The sequence below is a fragment of the Pavona decussata genome, unplaced genomic scaffold (genome assembly GCF_977016875.1).
Source record: "Pavona decussata unplaced genomic scaffold, jaPavDecu1.1 SCAFFOLD_45, whole genome shotgun sequence".
In the NCBI taxonomy this organism is placed as follows: Eukaryota; Metazoa; Cnidaria; class Anthozoa; order Scleractinia; family Agariciidae; genus Pavona; species Pavona decussata.
In genome coordinates this window covers 1,865,024-1,888,585 of record NW_028145467.1, presented here as the reverse complement: position 1 = coordinate 1,888,585, position 23,562 = coordinate 1,865,024, and the positions used below count along the sequence as shown (strand labels likewise).

Sequence of the window (23,562 nt, the reverse complement as noted above, 5' to 3'; positions counted from 1 at the left end):
GATAAACCACCATGTCCGCGAAGGAGCTACGATCCACTTAATTTAAATCATAGTCGTTTCCAATATTTGCCACCAAAATTCAGTTTATTTGATCATTTATTGCGATGTCTGGTGGTAACAGAGGAAACACAATTAGATAAAGCAAAAAAACGTAATACATTGAATGTATGAAGCATAATTGGCAACTGAAGGTGCATTTCTTTGCAGGGAAGCACTATCGACCCAAAACGTTTCTTGCGGGCGAGTTCTTAGTATCGCTATTTTAGGGCCGCGAGTGGTGGGCAACCTCGCATTTCTGGCAATAACTCACTTTTCTGTCGTCAATATTTTCTAAAAAATTGTAAACATAAAGAGGATAATGGGTAAGTTAAAATAACGAGATAATAAAGATAGGTCACCGTGCTCGTTTAGGAGGAAATAGCCATTTAGGTTTTGACTAGGCTTAGTATATAAGAAAACAGACTATGTTTTTAAAGCGCCCGCGTTTAAATTACGCAAGAAATAATTAGCAGTAAGAATGTGCAATACAATTGAATCACCTTAAGGTGACTTGACTCTGAACCCCTTCTCAGAACATCACCGCTGAAATAATTTTCCACTCCCCAGTAGACCACAAGGACGACTTTGGATTGGACTGAACATTGTCTGGAAATACGATAACAGTCATTGTTGAACCCATTGTTCTCTATAAATTCAGCCTAGGATGGAGGAGGGGAGGGAAACAAAGAGCTCGCGCTGACGTGAGCATTTAATACTACAGCAGACAATGCCACATTTTCTGACATTTCCTAACATTTATCTGGCAACATTTTAGTATGACATTTAATGTTCACGCGACATGGCAAAACGATTTTGAAGGCTACTTTTTTGGAATTGCTTTTTATTTTATCCTTTGGTAAAATGGACTCACTTACATTTAAACAGTATTTAGCATTTCTTTATCGGGATTCGATTATTTCTTGACCAATTAGACCTCAATTTGGAGAAATTCAAGAAATCCAAGATGGCGGTTGTAAAGAAAGACATCATCGTGCAACTCTGCGAACGCCAGAGGAGCGAGTTCTAGACGTACTGTCTTTAACTATCGTTTATTGACGGAATGGACCGTCCTTAAAAATAACGCATATTTACCCATTCAAGAAAACCCTAAGAAAGCTCTTAAATAAGAATACGAAATTTGTTTATACAGGAACTAACTTGGTAAAAAAAATGTCTTTCCATGGGCCTATTGGCTGTGTTAGGTTCGCAAGGTGTTATGGTACCAAGGTATTATTTACTAGCAGTAGATGTGTCACTAGCCAGGAACTATCGTGAAAAAACTCTAAGTAGCGGCCAGCAAGGACTTCCTGATCAGTTTCAAGCCCGGTGCTCTGACCGCTTGACAACACTTCCCTCTATGAACGTCTGTTATAATAAGCAAATTTAATGGCATAACGTGACAAAATGCGCCTGGGATGTGGGTCGGAATAAGTATACTATTACAAAGAGAAGCGAGGCACAAAATAAGCAATATAAGCTGATTACATTTTATTGGCAAATGTTATACTGAAAATTTAAATGAGTTTAAAGGCCCACATTCACCCAAGATGTATTGCGCGCCGAGGAACAGTTTTCATATATAAAAACCCCCCTATTTTATTTGAGTGGGAGTCGAGTGAGAAAGCAATAAGCGATCACGAATAGTCTTTCCCTCCAGCACGAGTCGTAGAGGAAACCCGTATGAACCACTTGAGTTCGTACAGCCAATAAGATCACGCGTTTGGACAATACAGCATTTCAAAACAAAAATAAACGACCGCAATGACTCTTGGGTGAAGGTGGGCCTTTAAAGACTAGACTAAGTTTGTTAACACGTTTAATCAACAGTCATTTCCAATTCAAAACTTACTGCGTCGTTAATTCTAGTCCATTGGCGGAATCATTTACCACCAGAAGGCGCCACAGTTGGTGCATCAGTTGGACCACATGTAGGCCCGGTGATCAGAGGAGGCGTCAGGGGCAACGAGAATTTCTTGACACAACAGTACATGTGGATGTGCAGCACTTGTCCTTAAAAGGGTCATAAAATCTTTTACAGCATCGCCGCTAGAGTGGATGTGACCGTCTCCGTCCTCTGCACCTACATCCACCTCTGCGTCGGCTCCTTCCAGGTCGTGGTCTTCGACGTCGTCCTCGTCCTCTCCCCGGCCTCCCTCGTCGTCTCCTCCTGCGAGGTCTATTTCTACCCCGCCGTCTGTGTCTCATGCAACCCCTTCTGCGTCGTCTATTAGGATCTTCACTCTCCAAAAACTCGTTTTCTTCAGCTAGATAAAGAAAACATCTTGTTCTTTCATTTACAGTACTGTACTCTATTCGCTCATTAATACTTTGATCAAGAGCTTTGTGATTCATTTTAACCATTTCCTAAAACTGATTGAGAAATTTTAAAACCTATAATTAATTAAATGATTAAGAGTTCTTAAGAGTCCTTCCATTGTCTTAAAATCCGGATAAACTCGCTAGCTAAGGCCGTCACCTTCTGCATGCCTTAATGAGGAATAATCACCAACACTCTCAAGTCGTTGCAATTTGATAAGTCTATTCTTAAGGAACCGATCTTGTACTAGAAATAAACTATTAAAAATTTAAACGCAATAATCTGCAGCACATAGCAAGTGCTCCTAGTACAATTTTAGAATTTTAAATCTGAGCAAATGAAAGGTTGATACATGATTGTTTTCACTAATCAATGAAAAGCAAGTAATATTTACTCAGTGATAGTAGCAAGTACCTCCTAGCTTCGTGGTATCATCTTCTATTTCTGCGATTTCCGATTCTGGTTCGTCTTCATCTTCGCCTTCGGAGTCTTCTACCTCAGCGTCGCTTTCGCCTTCGTCTTCACCTTCCCCTTCGGTTTCATCCTCGTCTGCGGTATCTTCTTCGTCTTTGTTCTCATCCTCGGTGCCATCTTCGCCTTCGGTATCTTCTTCGTCCTCGGGCCCATCTTCAGTTTCATCTTCTTCTTTGTCTTCCTTGTCAAAGTTGCCGTTGTTGTCTTCGTCACTGTCGAACTGTTCCTCCTCAGTGCTTTCTTCAATGGGCGCAGATTCTGCTTTAACAAGAAAGCATGTAGTTAATATAATAACGGATTCAGGGAAAAAGTTAGTTTGGAAAATTAAACAGTAAACAAATAGATGGTTTCCCTTGGAAGAGGTTTTACTTAACAAGAAAGAGATAGAATTTCATCGCCCAACCCCTCTCAGGGTTGTTGATGCTAATGTATGGAGAACATTCCGAAGAGGCTGCGATATATGTAATTTCTCACGATTTAATAACATGGGAACGAATAATATTGTTACGGCATGAGGGGTCGCGTGTTGTCATAAGATACTTCGAGACTATTTAGGTGTTTGACGGGGAATTCTTGTGGTGCAGTACCACTTCATTAGATGTGAGTACGTTTCCACATATTTTTTGGCCACCTCTGAAGTGTGGAGTTTTAGTAGGTTTTCGTATCTGACGCGTGGTATAATGGTCGGGTTTTGCACCAATATTCAAGTGGAATTTACAATGATTCAGTTAACGTTGTTACGTTAAGTCTTTAGATGGGACACTGACATATCCTAAATATCTATTCACATTGAAAGTCTCGTGTTAGTGAAGTAAGAAATTTAGATTTCATGCATTGCTATAAATTTTCAGGTATATGATCCTACTTGTCAGTGGTGTGAGTTAGAAGGAAAGAAAACAGAAAGAAATTACAAATTCCTCTGGAGACATGACTACTCATACATGCAGGACAATTTTTACGTCGATACCCAGTAAGGCCTCTGGGCGGAGAGAGACAACGTGTCCAAGGCAACAACATAAGATTGCGAAGACAAACCTAACATGAAACTACCAACCCTCCCATCATTCTTCTGATTGAAAGTCTGACGCACTCAGCTGCGCCCCAACGAACATCGCGATAGAAAGGAAAAAGGAATTGACACAGACTCATTCCGTTTAGTTATCATGAAATTGAAAAAAAGTCGTAGTAGAAACTAATCTTTTAGTTAGGTTAATGCCGATTTGAAAAAAGTGCTCCATTCAGAGTAGCGTGCCACAAGATTAAGGGCGGGGCCCAAACGCAAAGATATCAATTTATTTTTCATCAATCTTTCAAGAAATATAAGCTAACATTGATCAGTCACCTACCTTCTCTTTGCTCTATATCATTTTCCAGTTTAATTGCTCCATTTTCCTCAAACGTTTGAGCCTGAACATCTCTCAGCTTCGCTTGTGTCTCTTTGGAGATGGTACTGCAGCTGGAAACAGCAAAGAAGAGAGCGGCGCACAGAGCAAATGAAATCAGCCCTGCCTTTAACATAATTTCTCGTTTGCTGTGTTCACCAGCTCACCACAAAATTATGACGACTTCTTCTTGATTAAGAAGTCGATTTAAATGCTTCGTGCAGCTTGAAATATCAATCATATTGAATGTTTTAACTTGTGGTGATCTATAATAAAACATACTTGCTAAAAAAAATAGAAAACTGGAGAGCTTCGAGAGAGGATATATCTATCCGTCTGCGTCTTATTGGACTCTTAATTCTTCAAATTTTGTACGTATCTGTTTATGGTACAACCCATTGGTATCATTCACATATCGCCGATGAACAGACACGTAATACAAAATTAGATAGGAGTTCTTGATATTGCATTGCTTATTTACAGGATTGAAAGCTGTGGCAAAAATTTGCTAGCAAACGTGGACAAAGATTTTAGCAAATATAAACTAAGACATTGTTTACAAAAATCTTTAACAAACTAGCAAAAATAACAGAAGCAGCAAGGAAATAAACAATTATCAAAATAAAATAGAATAACTGTCAAAGACGTTGTAACAAATATAGCAAAACAAAAATATGTTAATGGCAAGGAATGGCAAAGAGAGGTAAATAACAACTAAAGAGAAGGAGCAAAATTTGCAAAATCATCATTGCTTATGCTAATTTTTTTTTTTATTTCAATGCTATTTTGACTTATTTTTATTTTTGGTGCTTTTCTTTTAAAAATTCCTGTGAGGGATTTCCTTTCATTAATTTTATCTAAAATAGCTATCCAAATTTGCTACCAAATTTTTCGCCGAAGCTTTCAATCCTGGACAATATATCTCATATATTCAGAAAAAAAAATACATTCATGCCAAGTTTTTAAGTTGAATTTGCAGAAAGTATTCCTATACTGGGGAAATACATTTTTGTAAGGCAACTTATATATGACAACTAAGACCCCGAAAAATACATTTTATTAAAGATATCAGTTAATGCTTGCTTCAAGTGAATCAATCTTAGAGAAGAAGAAAATGCATTTACATACACCCACGCTGACAACCAAAGAAAGTCGCCTTGACGTGGGAAGCATTCCCAAACTAAGAATGTCATTCAGATCGATGCGGTGGCCCTGCGGTTGAGCTAATGTGGTAAAATTAACTTTAAGCAAAGGCTAAACCACTCTTATTTTGTGAGCCTTTATAACGTATTTTTTATCGTCGATTTATAAATAGCAAGTCTGAAATATATGTTGACTTTACGATTAACGATTATATATTCCCCTAGGTGGCGGTATTTTGATGGATATTATAGCCACCGGAAGGGGTAAAATATCTTCTCTTCATTTCAGACAAATTGGCGAAAACCTCGCGCACTAAACCGAGCACAATGCTATCCTGACAAAGAAGTTTTCTTCCGCTTTTCGCCTCAGACAAGGCTGAGTCATAAAAATCGGCAGTGACAGCAAGCCGCAGAACGTGAAGAAGTCCTGCACTCGGGATCACCTCTTCGTAGCTTAGTATTGTTTGAGGAAGACAAACTAACTTCTGGGACCGTGGAAGGACAATGCGTGCGGCTGATTGCAAAGCCGGAAACAACGGCAACATATACTACTACTTCTTCTATGACTTTTCTAAGTGATCTCATCACATCTGATCATGCACAAGCCTGCCGGTAGCAGTTGCTAATCTAGGCGGGCGGACCAATCATACATCAATTGGACGGAAGTCATGTTTTTGTATTAAAATTATCTGAGTTGGATTAAAGGTGAAGAAAACTTGGCATTAAAGATATATAGTTACAGGAGTCGTGTAGCCAACAAAAAGAAGACTTTTTTGGTTAATTTTATTTTAATTTTATAAACTAAATTCGATTTTGAGACGACATTACGGCTTTATAATGGCGGCTAGTTGGGAGAAAATATATTCCGTATTGAGCAGAGTCGCGAAGCGACGAAGCGCAATACGGAATATATTTTGCCAACGCCAAACATTTTGTTGGAGAGAGTAAACGGATAAAGTACATGCATGTTTTGAAAATTTAATGGCAGCGTCAGGAACACAAAAGCTCCGGAATGGTGTAATATGCTCTCCCCTTGTCCACGACTATTGCAATTGGAAATTAAAATGTTGACAATTGTTGAAAGAACCTTTTCAGGTAAATTTCATTCTCACACGCTTATCAAAAAGAGAATCGTAACTCCGCTCCTTGCTTTTCCATGGTTCAATGATGATATTATAGCAAAAAATAAAATAAATTTGTCAATTTACAGATGTATGTCGTGCATAATTACGTGACGAGAAGATCAAATACTCTTTACAGTACGGGGACACTCTTCAGATCGAATAGGAATTTGGAAATGCTGAGTTTCGAGGAGAGGGGAAAACAGGAGTATCCTGAGAAAAACCTCTCAGAGCAAGGACGAGAACAAACAAAAAACTCAAGCCACACATGACGCTCAGTCCGGGAATCGAACTCGAGCCACATTGGTAGGAGAGCACTGTACCACCTTGTCGAAAGGTTGCTGTTTTAGATCCTCGCCTGAAAAAGCCCGATTTTGACCATGAAGAGTCTGGCAACTTTGACGCCCATCTCCAACGTGAAGTTCATATCAAAGGCAATCGAGAAATCTGTAGCGAGTCAAGTAAACAGCAATATTAACGGCAAAAAATTAATGAAAATTTTCAGTCAGCGTACAAGGAAAACACAGCACAGAGACCGCTCTTGTATGGGATACATTAAACGACGTCCTTTTAGCATTAGATAATGAACAATCAGACATACTCCTGCTTTTAGACCTATAGGACGGCGGACAATCAAATTCTACCCAACAGGTTGTCCAGCAGGTTTGGCCTCAGAAATGGACTACTTGAGTTGTACAAAAGTTACATCTTTTTAAAATCCTCAGAGGTCGACCTACCAACAACCAAGGTTGAGGCGCGTGGCACGTTTCAATTGATAGAAAATAAACGGGAATTTGTGCTGGATTACAAGATGTGGCTAACATTTGCTAGCAAATTTCGATATCATTTTAACAAACATCTTTGTTAACAACCTATTTGGAAGCTAGTTGCAGATAAATTCCACGTTATTTTTGCTTCATTTGCTGAATTAACGGCTTGCTGAGGGCCCTTTTGTCTCGGTCGTTTGTCTTTCTTCTTTCTTGCAAAATCTGTTATTCTTGCTATATTTGTGATTTTTGTTAACGTTGGCAAATACAGAGAAATTCTTTGTTACTTTTGCTATATTTGCTATATTTGCGGCTTGTCGAGGGCCGTCTTTGCCTTTGCCATTTGCCTTTTTCTTCCTTGCTAAATTAATTTGTATTTTTACTTTGGTAAATTTGGTTCTTGTCGATGGACTTCTTTGCCTTTCTCACTTTGATAAATTTGTTATTTTTGCTAAATTTGCAAATTTTGTTGCCGGACAACCTTTCTGGCGGCTGAAGATAATTTCGGCCTTGTTACTTTCACTGCCTCTGCTAAGAATTAATTTATTTCTCTTAAAAGCTTTTCGCATTTGCCTTTCTTCTAAGTTGGTATATTTGTTATTCTTGCTATATTTGTGACAACGTCTTAACTTTAGCAGTTGCAAAAACAATCTTTGTTTCTTTTCGTGATTTTTTATTCGCTTGCTGCTTCTCTTATTTTTTGCTACATTTCTTAAAGATTCTTGCAAGCAATGTCTTTTGCTTATATATTTTTTTCAAATTGTTATCGACATTTGCTAGCAAATGCTTGGCCACAGCTTTTAATCCTGCTGATAATTAAGTGCACAATACCAAGAACTCTTATCTGTCATTGCGTTAAGTTTCTGTTCATCTCCGACACGGGAATGATATTAGTCAAGAACAATATCAATGGGGTGTAAAATAAAGCAGATATCCTCAAAAAATGGAGAATTCCGAGTGTTTACCCAAAAGACGCAGACGGATAGGTATATCCTCTCCCAAAGCACTCGAGGGTTCTATTTTTAAGAAAGTATGGTTTTTTTTAGATCACCACAAGTAAAAACATTCAAAATGATTTATATTTCATTTCCACAAAGCATTTAAAAAGCATTAAAAAAGTACCAAAAATAACAAAACTTTCAATATAGCATCGAAATAAACATTTAGCAATAGTTAGATCTTCTCTTTAGTTGTTATTTACCTTTCTTTGCCTTTCTATAAATATATTCGTCATTTTTGCTATATTTGTTTCAATGTCTTTAGCAGTTGCAGAGAAATTCTTTGAGTCTTTTGATATTTGCTTATTTCATTGTTGCCTCTGTTATTTTTGCTACTTGCGAATGATGTGTTATTCCAGAAAGTGACACAGGCATACTCGGAAAAACATCCGAGGGCTCCTTTCAGGAGTCAAACCTAGGACCTTCAGATTACTAGCTCGGATGCTCTACCACTAAGCTACAGGAGACTCGCCGGAGCTAAGGCCATTAAACTAGGTTCATTGGACATGTTAATAATTTTTGTAATCAATGTCTTTACTTATTTTTGCTAAAATGTTTGTCCACGTTTACTAGCAAATTTTTGCCACAGCTTTCAATCCTGGAAATAAGTGGAGCAATATCAAGAGCTGCTATCCAATTTTGTATCACGTGTCTCTTCATCATCGATATGTGAAAGATGCTACAGTCAAGAACGATACCAATGGATTGTACCATAAACAGATATCCTCAAAAATTTGGATAATTACGAGTGTTTACCCAAAAGACGCAGACGGATAGGTATATCCTCTCCCAAAATACTCAATGTTTCTATTTTTAAGGGTACTTCCTGGGTTCGATAGGGTGAAAAGGTGAAAAAACATTTTTTTTTCGATCATATAGAATTTGTGGATTTTATCTAACATTTACTGAAAAAAAAAATTGAAAAATATTAAAACAAGCGCGAGATATTTAGGAAAACGTGTTTCCATATAAAAGTAAATAAATGAAAAAGGTGTCATAATCTTCTTAGTGCGAGACGCCCCAGAGGAATTTTCGCTGCAAAACGCTTCATCCGGGAGCTCTTATTTCAGAAATAAGCATATTTTGTTTACATCTCGCCTGCAGAAAATTTCTCACTTCGAATTTTATATTCTTCGCGCTTCCCACATGGAAAAGTCATCAAAAAACAAAAAGAGCCTGTGGATAAAATACCGGAAGAAGCCAGGGCCTAAGAAAAAGGGAAAGATAGGTTTCAGCGAAGATCGAAAACGTGATCTTGCAACAAAGGCTCTTGGTTCGACCAAGAAACTCTAGTCGACGTTGAAGGTTCTGTCGAAGGTGATCACGAAGAACTGGAGCAGCGGCCTTCAAACTTATCCACTGTTTATAATATTGGACAAGTACACAGAGGTCGATTGCCGTGCAAAAGTCCTGCAGGGTAACTTTGCAAGCGTCCTGTGAAAATATCAAATATCATATTCTGCATTTTCTTTCCTCTGCAGCGAGATAAAACCAAATAACGTTTTACTGCGCGTTTGTAATGAAACATTGGCGTAAAATCAGCAAGAATTAGACCGATAAAATAGAACTCACCAGAAGCGCATGAGCCCACGTGTAATACTGGAGATAACGCGTTCTGCGTGGCCCTTTCTCTCGCTTTTTGCTCCGCTCCACGCTATCTTGAAGATTTCTTACGAAGAAATCACCATCGTACCTAAATAACAGTAAAAATGCGATTTTCTTTCATTATACATTTCCTTTCATACGAAATGAATAATCGCTTTAGCTTGAAGCGTAAATTACATTACACGCAATCAAAACGAACAACCTACCCAATAGATTTCATCTCTGATATCAGTGCACTCCTCAAACTCTCCGCTGACGCGCTTTCGGTTTCGTTAGCCTTGGTTTTCCCCGTTTTCCTGGTTGATTTTTACGTTTTCCTTTCGCCACTTTCCCCATCTCGCTCGATCACAAAAACGTGTCTGCAACGCGATACTTTTTCCGCGAAATTCTGAGCTATTGTTGTTGACGCCATGGGGTCCTGTTGCTCGATTGCCTCGCCACGAAATGAAGTGTCATAATCTCCTGTGGAGGCTTGTTTTTCTTTCAAACCTTTATCGAGCGAAAACTCGCACTTGAATTTTGGCAGAGTATATCGACTTTGAACGAATTAATAGGGTATGTAGTTTTGACGGATTGTCGTGAAATTTGGCCAGAAGATTTAAGGAATAATGACAAACAAAACAGTCTCAGGGAATTTTGATTTTCAAAATATTTTTCCCGTGGCGACTGTTTACGCAACGCGCCTCAAATATTTTTTGCTACTCAAACTTTAGACATGGATATCTGAATAACCAATCAGAATTTCGAAAAAGCCTGACACCCTTTTGTTGATTGATGCCTTGTGAATAACACTGTGCAGCGATTTCGTTCTTCGCGCGGCGTTCGATAACCGATTAATTCAATGGAACGACCATCGGTCGATTCGAGGTTCTACTGGCTCCTGGCACTTAAAAAAGGAAAACATCGCTAAATTATATTTTTTACAGGAAACTACATTTATTAAGTTTTATAATGATATATTATTTGTTAGAGGTTTATTAAAACTTGCGCGCGTACAAATTTTTTTCCAAAGGACACCCGCGAACCCAGGAGGTATCCTTAAGCAAGTATGTTTTGTTTTAGATCACCACTAGTAAAACCTTCAAAAATGATTTTAATTATATTTCAAGCTCCACGAAGCATTTAAATCAGGTTCTTAATCCAGGAGAAAAGTCGCATTTTTCTGGTGGACTGGTCAATGCAGCAAATAGGTTTAAAGCAGGGCTGATTTCATTTGCTCTGTGCGCCCTTCTGTTCTTTGCTGTTTCCCGCTGTGCTACCATCTCAAAAGAAACACAAGCGGAGCTGAGAGATGTTCAGGCACGGGATAATGATATAGAGTAAAGAGAAGGTATGTGAACGATCAGTGTTAGGTTATATCAGTCTACGGATTAATGCAAAAACATTACTTCCAATCCATATATGTGACAGGAACTGGCCGACTTAATTGCGCTCCGCCTGTGTGGAACAGAGGACGTGTCTTGCAGTGGACAGTTTGTATTGAGATTTCTGAAGGGGAGGGCATTGTTGAAATCATAACCCCGCTGCTATAATGTTGCAATATCTAAAGATTATCGTCCGTATATAAGCAGCCACGTCTCCAGGGAAATTTGCATTTTTTTTTTCTGTCTTCAATCTTTTTAACTCACACCACTGGCAAGGAGTATTATATACCTACAAAATTGACAGAAATGTGTAAAATCTAAAATTTTGACTTCACTTACAAGAGACTTTCAATATGAATAGTTTACTGATTTATTTGACATTTACTGCGGTTTATGGTTTTCTGCCATTAGTTAAGTAGAAAATTTATTAGCTTGTATGTGGGAGTTATGGGGTTTTTGGTATCTTTTGTTAGAAATGGTGAAATAAGACCTTCAATCAGCTGCCAAATAATTCTAGAATGACGAAAGAAAAGAATTCAACACAATTCTTGAAAGGAACGAACTCGGGATCTATTCTAGCGCATTTTGTGAGATCTTGAAAATATTAGCCATACCGGCCTACTATGTCTCTGGCCAGAGGCACTGAGGGATGGACCATTAGAAAAGTGATGGGGGGGGGGGGGGTGGGGGATTTTCAGTTTGCAGGAATTTTTTTTTTTTTGTTTTGTTTTTTTTTTTGCTCAGTGCTTGTGCAGGATTTTGTTTTTCAGTTGATACCCTCTGCAAGAATTTTTTTTGTTGTTGTTGTTTTCCAGAAAAAAAAACTTTAAATAAAGGATTTTTAAAAAAAGTTGTACTTTGTGGGCTTGGAATGATTACCTTTAACCCCTGAGACAATATCTAAAGATTACAGCATAATGGTCAAAACTAAACAAAAACAACGAAATTAGTGTCTAAGTAGTATCTAGTGCTGGTAGTAAAATCAGCCTCATACTTAAATAAAAGACTGGTCATCATTTTAAAATAATTTAAATCAAATTTCATGTACTGTCTGTTTATTGATTGTTTACTTTTTAACACATTTTAATAACAATTGATTCAAAATTTTTCAAAACTGTTGGCGCCAAGAAAGCTTATGAAATATTTCATAACAAACACTTCAAGTAGTATATAATCTCAATTTACTTAAAATTTAAAAGTCAAATTCATTGTGGGGTTGTTAATGTTTTTGCTTAATATTACATAGATACTCTTTTACTACAGACACAGTCCCCTTTTATTTTATACATGATAGAGTATCATTAGCACAGTGAAATGTTGATTCTTACTTTATATCACAATGATTAAAATGATTAATGATTACACAATGATTAAAATTACACAATGATTAAAATTACACAATGATTAAAATGCTTATTACACCCATTTTGAAATCACTGGTGATCCTTGCAATCTGATTGGCTCTCAACAGTGCGATTTATTCCCAAATTGCACCATTTTTTGCTCTAAATCGCATCCTTTCTTTAGCCCATCAAAATGAAAATGAAGTAACAAAAATAGAATATTAATATTGACAATGATACTCTGTGATTTCAAAATAGAAGTAATAAAGTGGTAATTGAACTTTGTGTCGTGCAATTTTGGTCTGAAATCATACTTGTGATTTTAAATCAAACTCGCGCTGCGCGCTCGTTTGATTTTGAAATCACGCGTATGATTTCAGACGAAATTGCACCCCACTTAGTTCAATTACCATTTTAAATCATATTTTTTTGTATATAATCAGACTTATATGTATTATTATTGGGTTTACTACCAGTTACAAACACAAAACAAAATGCTGAGTTGTAGTAAGGGTAAATTCCAGCCACAGGCGACACAAAATGTGGGGTTGGTTTGTTGTTCATACAAAACAAACTACCACAAAAAAATTTAGATTTTCAAAACATTAAAAAGGCCATTTTGGGGCATTCTGGAAGAAATTTTCTGTCATTAAAACACTAAAAGGTATTTTCTATAATAATTCCTTAATCTCCTTCTGCAATAATTTTTTTCTTCCGTCTCAGCTTGCCAGAATTTTTTTTTCGGGCATTTTGGCTTGCACGATTCCCCCCATCACTTTTCTAATGGTCCGTCCCTAATCGACAGTTTTATTGCACTGGGGGGATAATTTGACAATTATTTCTTTGTTTCTACCTGACAGACAAACATTTTTGGGTTTTTGAAATGACAGCAATTTGCGTGATACTTCCCCTTTAAGAGATATACGTTCCGTTTTTAAACCAATCTGCACCGGCTGACTAAGCGTTGACATGCATGTTTTGAAAACAACAACAACAAAAAGAAGAAGCGGTAAGGCATACAAAAGCTCCGGAATTATGTAATATACTCTTCCCTTGTGCGCGACTGTGGCAATTTTACATCTATTGCTGACGTTGTTAAAAGGTATGAAACAATCTTTTCAGGTCAGATAATTTTCATTCTCAGGCGCCTACCAAAAAAGGGAACGTGACTCCGTGCCTTGGTTCTCCATGGTTCAATGATGATATTATAACAAAAAATATAATAAATTTGTAAATTTATATTGCGCATAATTCCATGACGAGATGATAAAATATACGCTTCACAGTATGGGGACACTCTTTAGATCAATTGTTATTTGGAAATGTTGGGGGTCGTATAGTGGAAAACAGGAGTATCCGGAGAAAAACCTCCCATAGCGAGGACGAGAACAGAAAATTAAACAAACTCAACCGAGAGCTGAGTCCGGGATTTCTTTGGTATTTACAGACATTTACTCTTAAAACTTCGTGACTATGGAGTCTTAGAATGATATACCGACCAAAATTCGGCAAACGGCAAATTTGCGAGGAAAACACTGTCCTTATTTAGTCGGCTGTTGGGATTACGTCATAATCCCTATAGTAACGGGATTAACGACCTTACGCATGCTCAACGAGAACTGTAAGCGGTTCGTGACAGAGGTTTCTCTCAGGGAAGAAAACAAACCGACTACGTGAAATACTAGAGGCGGAAATGACTTCATACATGCTAAAAGACTTGCCAGAAAGAAACTTCTGCTACCAGGGTAAGAGTGTGACGGCGTGCTGCCAAGGGATACTTCGGGACTCAATTCAGGTGTTTGGCGAGAGATTCTTGTAATTATACGTCGTACAGTCGTCTCGTTTGTTGTTTTTGTCGCTTATTAAAGTTTATAGGTCCGGTACTACTGCAATAGATGGTAGTACGTTTCTTTGGCCACTCTTAGAGTGTGGATCTGTTGTAGGTTTTCAAACTTATCTGGCACGAGGGCGCAATTCTCAGTTTTTGAACAAATGCATGTATATTTTATATTTGAAGGGTGGAATTTTCAAATATCCAGTTAATGTTGTTACGTTAGGTTACAGATGGAAGACTGACAATCCTAAATAACCTTTTCACATTGAATGTCTCGTGTTAACCAAGCCAGAATTTAAGATTTGATACATTGCTACCAATTTGCAGTTATATGATTCCCTTTGTAAGCGGTGTGTATGGAACGCCATGACTGCCTTATGATACTTTTTGACATTCTTTAAGGTGGTTTTGTAATTATATGCGGTGGTTTAATCATTATATGCGGTGCTGATTCCATTATATGTGGTGTTTATTCCATTCTCCGTGGTGGTTTCTTTATTATATGCGGTAGTTATTATACTAGAAATACGTGACTCGCAAAACCTCGCGAAGCTGGGGCTGGGTGGAAAGCCCTCTTTACTCGTATTGTAGCATCAAACGAGAAGATTAAAAGGCGCATAGGATTTTTTTTTTATGAGCATAGTGTTTCCGTAGTTCCACGGGCTAGTTTGCGGTTGAAAATCTATTTCTGTCGCGACGTAATGTACAACGGGCGTGCAGCGCTGTCGTGTTCGAAGAATTTATTTCCCACGGAAAATTATTTACCGCGGCCACAAAGCGTGTAATTTCTTTAATGCACTATTTCACAAAAAAAAGATTTCTAAAAGAAAGGAAAAAGATTCTGGAGAGATAGTTCTATATCCAGTGAATATTGATGAACATTGCAGTTGAAATTTGATCATGCACGCATATTTTTTTCGATGTATGCAAATTCTGCTCCAGACAACGCCAGACAGTCTGACGTCATTGTGCGGACACCTTCAAAGATATAAACATATATCAACATATATATATATATAAATATATTTTTCGCTCGAATTCGCGCGGCTTAGCTCCGCTCGGGCCGGCTCGGCCCGACAAATTTATTAACCTCGCTACGCTCGGGCCTTCGGCCCTCGCTTCGCGAGGAATTATAGGCGGTGCTTTTTTTACTTATACGCAGTGTTTACTGCGTTCTACGCGGTATGTTTGCCATTATGCGAGGTGCTTGTTCCATTATGATCGGTGGTTAATTCGTTATATTTGTCGCTTATTTCATCATGTTTGGTAGTTTATTCCTTATATTCGGTGATATCTGTGAATTTATAGAGGAAATGTATGGGAATGTTGAAAATCCTCGTATTATCGTACAAGATTGCGATAAATATTCTCATTTAACATTAAAATTTTACCTTAAATGTTGTGTGTTGTCGTTCTTGAGGTTGAAGACGGCGATTTTAGCCATTCGAAGGGTTCGACGTTGAACGTTCACTCGAGCGTAATAAACGTTCAACGCCGAACCCTTCAAATGGCTAAAATCGCCGTCTTCAACCTCAAGAACGACAACACACAACATTTTTTTGGTAATCTATAATAAAACATCATGACTGGCTTAAAAACAGAAAAGTGGAGAGCTTTACGAGGTGATATATCGATCTGTCGGCGTCTTTTTGGGCACACTCGTAATTCTTTAATTTTTGAGGATATCTTCTTTACGGTACAACCCTCTGTTATCATTCTTAACTATGGTATCATTCACATATCGACGATGAACAGACACCTAACAGAATATTTAATAGGATCTCTTGATATTGCTTCACTTAGAATATGTCACGCAGGCAAACAAATACAATGCATTGCAATAATGTCCCTTGTTCTTGATATGAAGAAGAAAATTTTACCTACAACAGTATTTCAGTTAGGTATGAAAAACTTTTTCGCTGAATGGGGCAATGATTTCTCCACCCACTATTTCGAGAAATGAAATAAAAAAAGATAGGTCGCTATTTAGTTCCGCGTTGGAGTCACGATCCACTCAATTTACCCCATAGCCGTTTGCAATATTCACTTCCAAAATTGAGTTTATTTGATCAGTTGTGGCTATGGCTAGTGGTAACAGAAGTTTCGTAATTAGATAAAGCACAACTTATAAAAACGTAATACATTGAATGTAAGAAGCATAATTGTCAACTGAAGGTGAATTTCTTTGCACGGAAGCAGTATCGACCCAAACTGTTTCTTGCGTGCGAGTTGTCAGTACCACTATTTTATGCCCACAAGTGGTAGGCAACCTCGTATTTGTGGCAATAGTTCATTTTTTCTGTCGTCAAATTTTTCTAACAACTATTAAATATAAAGAGGAAAATAACTAAGTTAAAATAACGAGATAACAAAGATAGGTCACCATTCTCGTTTAGGAGGAAATAGCCATTTAGTTATTGAGTAGGCTCAGCATATAGGAAAACAGACTTTGTTTTCAAAGCGCCCGCGCTGTAATCACGCAAGAAATTATTAGCAGTAAGAATGCGCAATACAATACAATTGATCACCTTAAGGTAACTCTGAGCCCCTTCCCAGAACATCACCACTGGAATAATTTCCCACTCCCCAGTAGGCCACAAGGACGACTTTGGATTGGACCGAAGATTGTCTAGAAATGCGATAACAGCAAGAATTGAATCACCCATTGTTTTCTATATATTCTGCCTAGGATGGAGGAGGGAAGGGAAACAAAGCGCTCGCGCAGACGTAAGCATTCACAACTTTTTTATTACTACAGCAAAGAGTGCCACATTTTATGACATTTCCTAACATTTATCTGGCAACATTTTGGTGCAACATTTAGTATTCACGCCACATGATGTCTCCATGGCAAAACGATTTTGAAAGCCAGTTTTTTGAAATTGCTATTTTTGTATCCTTTGGCAAAATGGGCTCAGTTACATTTAAATAACATTCTAGCCTTTCTCTACTGGGATTCGCTTATTTCTTAACGGTTTTCTGTGGTTTTGGAAAAATTCGACAAATCCAAGATGACGGTGGTAAAGAAAAACGTCATCGCGCAACTTTTCGAACGCCAGAGGAGCCAGTTGTAGGCGTACTATCTTCAATTATCGGTTATTGACGGAATGGACCGTCCTTAATTCGTTATTCAAAAAAACCGTAAAAAAGCTCTTAAAAAAGAATACAAAATGTTGTTTCTACAGGAACTAATTTGGAATAAAACATGTCTTTCCATGGGCCTATTGGCTGTGTTAGGTTCGCAAGGTGTTGTGGTACCAAGGTATCATTTACCAGCAGTAGATGTGTCAGTAGCCAGGAACTATCGTGAAACAACTCTAGCTAGTGGCCAGCAAGGACTTCCTTATCAGTTTTAAGCCCGGTACTCTAAGCTCTCTACAACACTTCCCCCAAAAGCAGTCTATTATTATATGCAAATTTGTTGACATAACGTGACAAAATGCGCCTGGGATGCGGGTCGGAATACGTATACTACAACAGAGAGAAACGAGGCCCAAAATAGCAATATAAGCTGATTACATTTTATTGGCAAATGTTATACTGAAAAGTTAAATGAGTTAAAAGACCAGTTTAGTGTTTACATTATTTCTTAACACTGTTAATCAACAGGCTTTTCCAATTCTAAACTTACTACGTCGTTAATTCTAGTCCATTGACGGAATCATTTATCAGCAGTAGGCGCCTCAGTTGTTGCATTAGTAGGACCACATGTATGCATGGTCATTAGAGGAGGCGTCAGGGGCAAGGAGTATTTCTTGCCACAACAACTTTAGAGCAGCAGCATTTTTCAGTACCTAGGTCATAAATTTTGCCACCGCATCTCCGCGGCCTCCCTGGCCGTTTCCTCCTGCGAGGCCTATTTCCGCCCCGTCGTCTGCGTCTCCTGGAACCCCTTCTCCGTCGTCTCTGAGGATCTTCACTCTCCAAAACCTCGTTTTCTTCTGTTAGATAAAGAAAACATCTTGTTCTTTCATTTACAGTACTGCACTCTATTTGCGCATTAATGCTTTCAGTGATAAAGAGCTTTGTGGTTCATTTTAACCATTTCCTAAAACTTATCGATAAATAGTAAAACCTATAATTAATTAATTAAATGATTTAGAGTTCTTACGAGTCCTTTCATTGTCTAAAAATTAGGATTATCTCGCTAGCTAAAGCCGTCACCTTGTGGCTTTAAAACAGCTTAACTACCATTTTCTCGATAGAACTAGAAAATGCATGCAGTACTGAGGAATAACCACCAACACTTTCAATTCGTTCTAATTTCATATTAGTCTATAACTAATCTGGAACCGATCTTGTACTAGAAATAAATTATTAGGAATTTAAACACAATAGTCTGCAGCACATAGCAAGTGCTCCTAGAGAAAATTTAGAATTATAAATCCGAGCAAATAAAAAGTTGATGCATGATTGTTTTTCCTAATTAATGGGAACAAGTACCTTCTAGCTTCGGGGTATCATCTTCTATTTCTGCGATTTCCGATTCTGGTTCGTCTTCATCTTCGCCTTCGGAGTCTTCTACCTCAGCGTCGCTTTCGCCTTCGTCTTCACCTTCCCCTTCGGTTTCATCTTCGTCTGCGTTATCTTCTTCGTCATTGTTGTCATCTTTAGCTTCGGTGCCATCTTTGTCTTCCGGATCTTCTTCGTCGTCTGGCCCATCTTCAGTTTTATCTTCTTTTTTGTCTTCCTTGTCGAAGTTCTCGTTGTCGTATTCGTCACTATTGAACTGCTTCCCCTCACTGCTTTCTTCAATGGGCGCAGATTCTGCTTTAACAAGAAAGCATGTAGTTAATGGAATAACGAATTAAGGAAAAAATAATTCTGGAAAATTAAACGGTAAACAAATAGATGGTTTCCCTTGGAAGTGGCTTCACAAGAAAGAGATAAAAATATCATCGCCCAACCCCTCTTGGGAGTATTGATACTAATGTGTGGAGAATAATCCGAAGAGGCTGCGATATATGTAATTTCTCACGATTTAGTGACATGGGAACGAATGATATTGTTACGGCATGATGTAAACGGTCGCGTGTTGTCATGAGATACCTCGGGACTATTTAGGTGTTTGACAGGGGTTCTTGTCATTCTTCGTCGGTCAGTCATCCTGTTTGCTATTTTTGTGGTGCAGTACCACTGCATTAGATATGAGTACGTTTGCAAATATTTTTGGCCACTTCTGAAGTGCGGAATTTTAGTAGGTTTTCGTACCTGGCGGGTGGTATAAAGCTGGGTTTTTGAAGTAATATTCAAGTGGAATTTACAATGATTCAGTTAAGTCTTTAGATGGGAGACTGACGCATCCTAAATATTTATTCACATTAAACGTCTCTTGTTAGTGAAGTCAGAATTTTAGATTTTATGCATTGCTATCAATTTGCAGGTATATGATCACCCTTGTTTGCGGTGTGACTTAAAAGGAAGGAAAACGAAAAAAATTGCAAATTCCTCTGGAAACATAACTACTCAGACATGGAGGATAATTTATTAATTTCTACCCTCCTCTGGCTAAATGCCTAACCTGAGAATCTTTACATCGATACCCAGTTATTCATCTAGGCAGAGAGGGACCACGCGTCCAACGCAACAACATAAGATTGCGAAGACAAACCTAACATGAAACCACCGACCCTCCGATCTTCTGATTGAAAGTCTGACGTGCTCAGCTGCGCCCCAACAAACATCGCGATAGAAAGGAAAAAGGAACTGATGATTCACTCGTTTAGTTATCATATAATTGAAAAAATTCATAGTAGAAACTAATCCTTTAGTTAGGTTAATGCCGATTTCAAAAAAAAGGCTCCATGAGCGTAGAGTGAGACAAATTTAAGGGGCGCCCGAAGGCAAAGATATCAATTTCTTTTGCAGAAATCTTTAAAGAAATATAAGTTAACATTAATCAGTCACCCACCTTCTCTTTGCTCTATATCATTTTCCAGTTTAATTGCTCCATTTTCCTCAAAATTTTGAGCCTGATCATCTCTCAGCTTCGCTTGTGTCTCTTTGGAGATGGTACTGCAGCTGGAAACAGCAAAGAACAGAGCGGCGCACAGTGCAAATGAAATCAGCCCTGCCTTTAACATAATTTCTCGTTTGCTGTGTTCACCAGCTTACCAAAAAATTATGACAAATTCTTCTTGATTAAGAAGTCGATTTAAATGCTTCGTGCAGCTTGAAATATCAATCATATTGAATGTTTTTACTCGTGGCATCTATAATAAAACAGACTTGCTAAAAAATAGAAAACTGGAGAGGTTCGCGAGACGATATATCTATTCGTCTGCGTCTTTTTTTGTAAACACTCTTAATTCTTCAATTTTTTTAGGATATCTGTTTATGGCACAACCCATTGGTATCGTTCATGATTATAGTATCATTCACATATCGCCTATGAACAGACATGTGATACAAAATTGGATAGGAGCTCTTGATACTGCAACGCTTATTTCCAGGATTGAAAGCTGTGGCAAAAATTTGCTACCAAACGTGGACAAAGATTTTAGCAAAAATTAAACAAAGACATTGGTTACAAAAATCTTCAACAAAAGTAGCAAAGATAACAGAAGCAGCAAGGAAATAAACACTTATCAAAATAAAATAGAATAACTGTCAAAGACGTTGTAACAAATAAAGCAAGAAAAAAAATATGTCCGACATATTTTTTTGTATTGGCAATACGAAAGAAAGACAAAGAGAGGTAAACATCAACTAAAGAGAAGAAGCAAAATTGCAAAATCATCATTACTTTTGCTAAATGTTTATTTCAATGCTATTTTGACTTTTTTTATTTTTGGTACTTTTCTTTTTAAGATTCCTGTAAGGGATTTCCTTTCATTAATCTTCTCTAAAATCGCTTTCCAAGTTTGCTACCAAATTTTTCGCCACAGCTTTCAATCCTGGACATATATCTCATATATACAGGAAGAATTACATTCACGCCAAGTTTTTAAGTTGAATTTGCAGAAAGTATTCGTATAATGGGGAAATACATTTTTGTAAGGCAACTTAAATATGAGAACTAAGACCCCGAAAAATACATTTTATTAAAGATATCAGTTAATGCTTGCTTCAATTGAATCAATATTAGAGAAGAAGAAAATGCATTGACATACACCCACACCGGCAACAAAAAAAGTCGCCTTGACGTGGGAAGCATTCTCAAACTAAGAATGTCATTCAGATCTATGTGGTAGCTTTGAGGTTGAGCTACTTTGGCAAAATTAACTTTAAGCAAAGGCTAAACCACTCGTATTTTGTGATCCTTTATTAAGTATTTTTATCGTCGTTTTATAAATAGCAAGACTGAAATATATGTTGACTTTACGATTAACGATTATATATTCCCCGAGGTGGCGGTGTTTTGATGGACATTTTGCTAGTCGTGAGGGTAAAATATCTTAACTTCATTTCAGACAAATTGGCGAAAACCTCGCGCGCTAAACCGAGAACAATGCTATCCTGAGCAAGAAGTTTTGTTCCTCTTTTCGCCTCAAACAAGACTGAGCCATAAAAATCGGTGGAGACAGCAAACTGCTGAACGTCGAGAAGTTCAGAGTCTGCGCTCTGTGTCACCTCTTCGTAGCTTAGAATTGTTTGAGGAAGACAAACAAATTTCTGGGACCGTGGTAGGACAATGCGTGCGGCTGATTGCAAAGAAACAACAGCAACAAATACTACTACTTCTTGTATTACTTTTCAAAGAGATCTTATTACATCTGATCATGCACAAGGCTGTCGGTAGCAGTTGCTAATCTAGGCGGGCGGACCAATCATATACACTTCATACATCAATTGGACGGAAGTCATGTTTTTGCATTAAAATTATCTGAGTTGGATTAAAAGTGAAGAAAAATTGCCATAAAAGGTATACAGTTACAAAAGAAGACCTTCTTTCGTTGATTTTATTTTTAATTTAGTTTATTATTTAAGTTTTTATTTTAAGTTTTTAGTTTATTATTAAAGTTATCCCTACTATTTGACATTTCAATATACTTTTGTTTTGTTTCCATGATATGAAATAAAGAAGACTTTAACCGAGGCTCGAGAGTTTATAGCCCACTGTGCGGGCGATAGAACGATGGAACCACTGGAACGATTGAGCGAGTGCCATTTTTGTTCATTAAGGCCCGTATAAAGGGTTTCAACATTTGACCAACTTTCGTTCAACAAAAGTTGAATGGGATGTGGGGGTAATGTTGGACATATGGCTGAACGGAGTATTCAAACGGCTTCAACACCATTCAACATATTCGAGAACATAGGAAATGTTGTACGGATGTTGAATGAAAGTTGAAACCGATTTAAATTTGATTCAACACGCTTTCAACAAGCTTTCAACATTTTTTACGCTTTCAACAATATTGGACGACTTGCTCAAACGCCCCCAACATTTGGTTCAACAAATTAAAGTGTTGGACGAATGTTGAACCGAATGTTGAAATCGCTTAAACGAACCTTTACGATAACCAGTTGATTGTATATGTACAATTCTCAACGATCTCAGTCTCTTTTCTTTTTAGAATAGTTTATTCGTCACCTTGAATTTTAGGCCTTTTTTTTTTGCCCTGTTATGGCGGCTGATGGTGAATATATAACACGTGGACTAATGAATGATTTAAGATTTTGATTTAATATAAAGTTTACAGCCCATCGAGCGAACGATTGACCGAGTGAGTGAGTTTCCCCTCCTACGCGTCCATTGAACATGTGCAATTCAAGAGTTAATATATGGATGGCATTGCACATATTACTTTGTGAGAGATGAGCGTATTTTGAGGTTACATAGGTGCTGTTTATAAGTCCATCTATGTCGATTAACGAATCAATCAAGTTTAATTAGTAAAAATTGGGGCTTGGCTAGCAAACTTGGCGCGAAACTATTTCATCATCAGTGACCTCTCAATTTAGTCAATTGAATTCATCTACGTATGCGGCCAATATACAGCTTTATTTTAAAACCAATTAGATAGATACTCTTGAAAACAATCACCATAACCGTCTGGCTAAGTTTTGTCACTAAAGTATATAACTATAACTATTAGGCGAACATATACTGCTTGAAAAACATATAATATTGTAAAGTGATATTATGTTAGAAAATATAGAGGAGGAGGAGGAGACATAAGAAACTGCATGTATTTTGAGAGAGTTAAAATTAAATGTAATACCGTCTGCAC

At 37.6% G+C, this 23,562-nt stretch overlaps 2 protein-coding genes and 1 long non-coding RNA gene across 7 annotated transcripts; all 3 read right to left on the bottom strand.

Annotated features, from left to right (window-relative positions):
• Positions 1–1,840: 1,840 nt before the first annotated feature.
• On the bottom strand, positions 1,841–4,387 carry LOC146482631 (uncharacterized). Of its 3 annotated transcripts, none has more exons than XM_085107073.1 (3): positions 4,177–4,387; positions 2,771–3,091; positions 1,841–2,303 (listed from the first exon to the last, which is right to left on the bottom strand). In XM_085107073.1, exons 1-3 carry the CDS (start codon positions 4,346–4,348, stop codon positions 2,086–2,088), a joined length of 711 nt encoding a protein of 236 aa, XP_084963199.1. In that variant the 5' UTR covers positions 4,349–4,387; the 3' UTR covers positions 1,841–2,085. The 3 variants fall into 3 exon arrangements, with proteins under 3 accessions (XP_084963199.1, XP_084963201.1, XP_084963200.1); XM_085107075.1 differs by having other exon boundaries at positions 1,841–2,297; XM_085107074.1 differs by having other exon boundaries at positions 2,771–3,088.
• A 4,472-nt stretch (positions 4,388–8,859) lies between these two features.
• On the bottom strand, positions 8,860–10,244 carry LOC146482630 (uncharacterized). Its single transcript, XR_014864078.1, has 4 exons — positions 10,052–10,244; positions 9,813–9,933; positions 9,624–9,674; positions 8,860–8,919 (listed from the first exon to the last, which is right to left on the bottom strand). It is a non-coding gene; the product is annotated as an uncharacterized LOC146482630 (long non-coding RNA).
• A 7,649-nt stretch (positions 10,245–17,893) lies between these two features.
• On the bottom strand, positions 17,894–20,541 carry LOC146482629 (uncharacterized). 3 transcript variants are annotated; one of them, XM_085107078.1, is made up of 3 exons: positions 20,298–20,541; positions 18,830–19,156; positions 17,894–18,324 (listed from the first exon to the last, which is right to left on the bottom strand). In XM_085107078.1, exons 1-3 carry the CDS (start codon positions 20,467–20,469, stop codon positions 18,122–18,124), a joined length of 702 nt encoding a protein of 233 aa, XP_084963204.1. In that variant the 5' UTR covers positions 20,470–20,541; the 3' UTR covers positions 17,894–18,121. The 3 variants fall into 3 exon arrangements, with proteins under 3 accessions (XP_084963204.1, XP_084963202.1, XP_084963203.1); XM_085107076.1 differs by having other exon boundaries at positions 17,894–18,327; positions 20,298–20,532; XM_085107077.1 differs by having other exon boundaries at positions 17,894–18,327; positions 18,830–19,153; positions 20,298–20,531.
• Between the last annotated feature and the right edge of the window lie 3,021 nt (positions 20,542–23,562).